This window comes from Hibiscus syriacus, unplaced genomic scaffold, assembly GCF_006381635.1.
Source record: "Hibiscus syriacus cultivar Baekdansim isolate YM2019G1 unplaced genomic scaffold, ASM638163v2 tig00110597_pilon, whole genome shotgun sequence".
In the NCBI taxonomy this organism is placed as follows: Eukaryota; Viridiplantae; Streptophyta; class Magnoliopsida; order Malvales; family Malvaceae; genus Hibiscus; species Hibiscus syriacus.
Window position 1 is genome coordinate 5,065,329 of NW_024062795.1, and position 6,880 is coordinate 5,072,208.

Below are 6,880 nucleotides of genomic sequence, written 5' to 3' on the forward strand. Positions count from 1 at the left end.
ACAATAAATTGTACTTAAAAATAAAATGAAAATGAGTGAAGTTATTAGAATGAATGGTAAAATAGTCCATAGAAGCAGCATCAAAAGGAAAAATAGAACAATTAAGATTTCTAATATTTAATTGAACTTAATTGAAGTTTCATAAAAAAATTACCTTCTCAAATCACCAAATTTACAAAATAATAATAATAATAATAATAATAATAATAATGCCACAACTTATATGGGGAGCAATTATCAATACTTGCAACTCAAAAGGATGATATTGTAGTTTCCCCAAAACTTTAACCCGCGACATAAACCGACAATAACTAAAAGGCCGCTATATAAACAAACCCTAAAACCTAAATGATAACAAGCCGGAGGTATCTTCGCCGTCCGAACTCAACGCAACTTCGCAACAACAAAAAAAAGACCTGCAACTTTGATCATCCAGAACGATGTCGTACGACGACGTGGAAATAGAGGACATGCATTGGAACGAGGAGTTGCAGGCATACACTTATCCATGCCCCTGCGGCGATCTATTCCAGATCACGAAGGAAGACCTAAAGCTGGGCGAGGAAATCGCCCGTTGCCCAAGCTGTTCTCTGTACATCACGGTCATCTACAACGCCGAGGACTTCGCCGACAACAAATCTAACAACGGTCTCGACCCTCAAAAAGGGCAAGCCGTCGCCGTTGCTTGAGGCTTTAAAGGTCACTATTATTTCTCTGTTTTCTCTGATTTGAATCAGCATTGATGAGGAAAATAATTTAACTTGGCTGTCGTGGGGTTCTATGTAACACTGGTTATACTTGATTGAACATTGTAAACCAATTTGATAGCTTAAATACAATATGAGATGGATGCATAGTTTATTCATTTGTTGTTTGAAACTTTATGTCGGAAAGCTTTCCTTTCTCGTATTATTAATCAATGATACAGTTTTGCATCTTTCAAGCAACTTGGTATTGGTGGTGTTGTGATTGACTGCAGTTGCAGGGGATGGCTATGGGAATTTAAGTGTAATCTCCATAAACCATGCTTAATCACATCAAATCCATAATTGGACTCCCAAAAAATCCACAAGGAGATCTATAACAGCTGTTCATATATTGCAACAACAACTCAACTCAGCCTTAGTTTTAAAAAAAACGCGCCTAATACGAAGGCACACGCGCATAGAAAAACGCCTCCAGCGATACAGGTGAAGTGAGAAATCGAAAACCCATTTAAATGTAAGCTTTTGTAGCTTTTCGAAAAGGTGCAAGACACACCGCTTCTGTCGTCTTAGAGATAAATGTCTTCACCATTCTTTTGTTCACGTTGTGGATGCAACGATTAGTGTAGAGCGTGTCACCCGTGAGAAGCAACCGGTTACTACTTGAAAACTCAAGTTTTAGAAGAACCAAAACTCAGTTTAAGAGAGAGATAAAATAATATAAACAGATAATAAGATCTGATAATTTTATTGTGTATTTATACTTACATCAGTAGTTTTAGTTTTGTTGAACGGAAGCTTTTTTGCTTTTTTCTCTTTTTTCAACTATATCACAGAATTTCAAATTTAAAATAGTATTTTTGATGTTGAAGATGAGTATAATATAAATTTTTTTAGTTAGAATTTGTACAACTTTTAATTATCTTAAATAAATGCTAAATTTAACTTTGGGTTAAAATGTTTTGGAAACTAAGATTTTGTTGATGGTAAAAGTGGGTTGGCTCTTGAGTAGGGAAGAATCCGTGGTTTTGTCAATGATTCAGGGGATTGGGAAAATCGATAGCCGTAGAAAGTTGGAATTGCTGTTGATTAGAGTTGGGAGGAAAAGTGTGTCCGGACGTGAAATTTCGGTGTATTCAAGACAATGTTTGTTCAAACCTATTATCAAGGTCCCAAGATTTCAGTCCCTCGTTTATCTTATCTTACGTATGTACAGAAACAAGTCGAAACAAATGTGCATTTATCGATTAACTTGTATTAGGTATATGGCTTCATATGGTATCTGAAAGGCCTCCACTCTTTCCATTCCATTAATTAACATTCAGTATCCAATGGAGAGATGCATCTTTTGAACAACTTTTTTTTACTGCATTTGGTACTGCCTTTGAAGCGAAAATTCAGATAGCTGCAAATCTTATTAAGAATGAATTTTCTCTTCACCTTTGAACGGCTTGAATATGGAAAACTTTATTGCTAATTTTAGGCTTAATATAAAAATAAATGTTCAGATTATAACGTTTTTTCCATTTATGTGCCTATAATTTTCGGTCAATTTAAGTGTTCTAACCATAGCGGCCGACTTCAATGATTCAATTTTGCAATGACAATGGGAATTACAAAAGGACTGGAGATTTTAAGGTATTAGGACAACAACAAGGGTGGCGGCCGATGACAGTGACAGCTGTGGGAGTGGCCGGCGAATGTGGAAGCGGCTAACAACAGAATTGATCTTTTGGGTTTAGAAATTTAAGGATTATTCTAATATAAAAATATTTTTAAGTTTTTTAAATAAAATTTTTAAAATTATCTGAATACGACGCATGTCACTTAACATACTTTTTTAACATTTTTTACGACCGAAGAACTTAAAATGATAACGTTTGTAACGTTAAACACCTAGATTGACCGGAAACAAATTTAAACACCTGAACGGGAAAAAAGTAATAGTTTAGACATTTTTTTATATTAAGCCTTACCAGCAGCTTGAATAGATTTGGAGTATGACATTTATATTATGTAAAATTCATACAAAAAAGTATACTTTATATTATATAGTAGTGTGAATTGTGAATTGGGAGGCGTTACCTGTGCAAAATTCATGGATCTTATCCTGATTGGCTTAAACCAGTACGGTCAAGGTTCTTGATACTTTCATGTTCCGCCTCCTCTGGGCTCGGTTCGGACCATCTCTGTTCCCCTCACTTGTTTCGACCTGCCATGGTTATATAAGGTCAACCTTTATATTTTCTTTTATCATTAGAAATGACTAAATTATTAATATCTCCTTTTTTAGCATAATGCCGTGATCTTTAGGTTATTGATTTCTTGTGATTGTTATTTCACTAAGTCAAACATTTGAAACATACACCAGTTTCATACCTTAAGGAATCTGAAATTATTATATTCCAAGCAACCATTTTTTATGCAGATCGCAACACAATTAGTTGCAAGGGGAAACATGACTATATTATTATGATCAAGTGTTCTCGCACAAAAGAAATTTAAAGTACATTATTTTCGGTACAAAAGGGGGGGGAAGTAAGAAGAAGATTGAGAAGGAGAAACATAAATATACGAATTGCCAGTTGCCACGCTTATTCATCTATAATTTCATGCATAAAGCTTGGGAGATAGCCTTGGAGTTACGGTAACCACCAACGGTTCAGCTTTAGGGAGAGTCAATGCAGGTGCTTCAGTCATGTCCACCGGCTCATCCGACACCGTCCCCAAGTTGAATTCATGAAGCAAACGAGCCATTGTCAAGTGCAAGATTTGAATCGCAAACGTCACACCGGGACACATCCTTCTGCCCGAACCAAATGGTAAGAACTCGAAATTTTGACCCCTGATATCGAAATCGGCATGTTCGTTAAGGAATCGCTCGGGCCTGAATTCCGAAGGGTTTTGCCAGATTTTGGGGTCTCTCATCAACTTCCAAAGGTTAACGAGAAGTCGAGTGCCTTTCGGGATATGGAAACCGGCAACCGTGCAGTCTTCCATGGCTTCTCGTGGCGCCGAGAGAGGAGCTGCTGGGTATAACCGCAACGCTTCCTTGACGATGGCGTGCAAGTATGGTAGGTTCTTCATATCGGACTCCTCGACTTGCCGGTCCTTTCCTACCTGAGCTTCGAGTTCTTCTTGCGCCTTCTTTATCACGTGGCGGTTGTTCAATAGCAAAGATAGTGCCCATGTAAGTGTTAGCACGGTGGTGTCGTTGCCGCCCAACAGAAGACTCTGCAATCAAAATTGTTCAATGGTTAATTCATTTGTTTCAAATCAAAATCATCTATATTGAATAGAAAATATTAATTAACTAATGATTGATGAATGTTACTAATCTAATATTTTCTATACTTAATTGTTAACGAATCATATGTCATATCATTATTTTGAATGACAAGATATATGACATACGTAACATTACATCATCACTTTAAATAATATAATATATGATACGTAAATAATTTAATAAATATAAAAATATCTCTTTAATAGCATGCATTAATTATAATTAATTAACCGTTTTTATCTTTTGAAACAATAGATGTCAAAGTGTTTTAGAAAAGTAAAAATAAAATGATTATTTTGATAAACATTAGAGTTAATTTTGATATTATGTATATTCCAAGAAAACTTGATATTATGAGAATTGTTTAATGGTTGATGTAAATCTATACGTATACGTACCTGACAAGTGGCCTTGATAGTAATATCTGCCTCTTCTTTCGAAGTCTTGCCGTCGTCCAACACATCCAGCATAACATCGATGAAATCCTTTTCGCCTTTGATATTTCCGGCAGCCCTCCGTTCACGGTGCTCATTAACCCAGCTTCCAAGCACATAATCCAACTCCTTCGCAGTTTTCTTGAACTTGCCTACGGTTCCGGTCAAAACGTCGATCCAGCCGAATAAAGGAACAGCGTCCGACACCGTGAGCAACCCGGCAAGGTAAAAGAATTCATTCAAAGCCTTCTGGCACCGTTTGGATTCCTCGTCGTTTCTCCCATCGGGGCCGCTGTATCCTTTTCCGGTCACCATCTTCACTATAACGTTCATCGCTAAATCCGAAAACTTGTCCTTCATTTGAACGACAGCAACGCCTTTGTTCGCCACTGATTCCTCGTACAAATGTTTGAGGAAAAGGTTGATTTCCGCTTCCCGAACATGCTTGAGCAGCTCGAGACGGCGGTTGGAGAGGAGCTCGACGGTGGCGATTTTCCTCGTGTGGCGCCAGTAGGGGCCATAAGGAGCCGAACCCATCAAGGCGTGGTCGTAGCCCATGATCTTCGCCGTTAACGTCCTCGGCCGTGTGGGGAAGACCTTGTCATTGGTGGTGAAACATTCTTTTATGACGTCCCAGCTGCTCACCACCAGTGTCGGGTGGATCCCCATGCGGATCAAGAAGGCGGGTCCATACTCATCGGCCAAAGACCCAAGTTTTCGGTGTATGAGCTGGTCTCCACCGAAAAGGTGAAGGTGGCCGAGTAAAGGCCGGCCTCCCTTCGGCTCCGGCGGCGGTTTTTTATCGCCTTTCTGGTTGCTTTTGGATCTGCTGATAGTACCGAAGATGAAGACCGCGATGATTAAAGGAACAAGAACTGTAAAAACCATGTTTTGTTGCAACAGAGTAGAGAAATCCATGGTGATTGATTGATAGTGATTAACTCAGTTGCAAGATTTCGAAGTGCATTGCTTCTGAATTTATAGCAGAAATATTAGCAAAATAGTGGTCAAGTGATCTGAATAAAATATCTGACAAATTATTTCATAGGACACGTCTCCTTTATGTGTAAGTTACAAAGTCTAGTCTGAAAATAAAGGATCCAATTGCAAAATTTAATATATACTATTAAAAAAATTCGGCCTTGAAGGATAGAGATAGACAACTCTTAACACCGGCCTAGGTTTGATGTTCTTTTAATTGTACAAGGTTTCGTTAAATTAAGATATTCACTTTAAGCTAATTTTTAACTTTAAAAATCTTATATATTAATCTTTAAATTATATTTTTATTTTAAATTAATTTTATAATATTTTTTATTAATTCTTAAACTTTTAATAACATTTTATTTTGATTCTTCTATTAATATGTCATTAGTTCTTCTGTATAAAAATAATAATTTATTTTGAAATGTTTAGAAGAGACCATGTGATCTTCCAAATCAATTAATCTATTTTTTAAAGGTTTTAAAAACTTTTTAACGTCACGGGTTCAATTCCTAAGAGCTTGAAAATATATTACTCTTTTAAAATCAATAGAGGTAATGATACATTAAGGGAATGATCAAAATAGGAAGATTTGTTAGAGAGGATTGATATAAGATGTTTTAAAATTTAGGGACCAAATGGATATCATGGTTTATGGATTGATATATAATATTTTAAAATTTAAAGATTAATTTAAAATGACAATCATAGTTTGACTAAATAATATACCAATATTTTTTTTTGCATAATATAAAAATCAGCCTCTAACGTTTACTAAAAAGTCACTTTGGTTATATTCTTTCTTTGGAAGTATTTAAACCCTTAATATTTTATTTTGGGTTAAAAATGATAATTGATTGGATGAAAACGGTTAGTTGACTAACGGTCACGTTTATCGTTAACACGTATACATAAATGATGTTGTAGTAAATGTTACGTGTCATGTCAACAACAAGCATTTATCGTTAGTCAATTAATAGTTTTCATCTAATAAGAAGTTATTTTACCCTAAAATGAAATATTAAGGGTTCAAAAACTTAATATATATATATATAAAAAAATCAAAATAATAATTCGGTCAAACATTAAATACGAATTTTGATATTATATCTTTAAAAACTCATTAGTATTAAATTGAACTAATAAATTAAATTCCTAGTTAAGAAAAAAGAATAAATTTAGATATTAAATAAAAATGAGTAGCAAAAGAGCTTGATAAAATATAGCTAAATGGCAGTGTAAATGAAAAAGGATAAGAAAAGTGAACAGAAAGTAAAATATAATTAAAAAAAATAGAGTTTGTAAAAGCTGGAATACATCCATTGACCAATGGAAAACGACATGAGCAAAATTCAGATGTTTTATTGGTTGGAATTTAGTTCTGTCCAAATCGACGGCCGAGAAAATCATTAAATAAATGGCATTTTATTGACTGAAACCCACGACGTTGCTTTGAAAAGTAATGGCAT

General features: G+C 35.3%; 2 protein-coding genes across 2 annotated transcripts; one reads left to right on the plus strand and one right to left on the minus strand.

The window, feature by feature from the left end:
• Positions 1-341: 341 nt before the first annotated feature.
• Positions 342-909, plus strand: LOC120134736 (diphthamide biosynthesis protein 3-like). Its single transcript, XM_039151171.1, has one exon. It carries the CDS (start codon positions 441-443, stop codon positions 687-689), a length of 249 nt encoding a protein of 82 aa, XP_039007102.1. The 5' UTR covers positions 342-440; the 3' UTR covers positions 690-909.
• A 2,368-nt stretch (positions 910-3,277) lies between these two features.
• On the minus strand, positions 3,278-5,416 carry LOC120133954 (xanthotoxin 5-hydroxylase CYP82C4-like). Its single transcript, XM_039150438.1, has 2 exons — positions 4,392-5,416; positions 3,278-3,938 (listed from the first exon to the last, which is right to left on the minus strand). The coding sequence occupies exons 1-2, from the start codon at positions 5,343-5,345 to the stop codon at positions 3,315-3,317; spliced, it is 1,578 nt and encodes a 525-aa protein (XP_039006369.1). The 5' UTR covers positions 5,346-5,416; the 3' UTR covers positions 3,278-3,314.
• Positions 5,417-6,880: the final 1,464 nt, after the last annotated feature.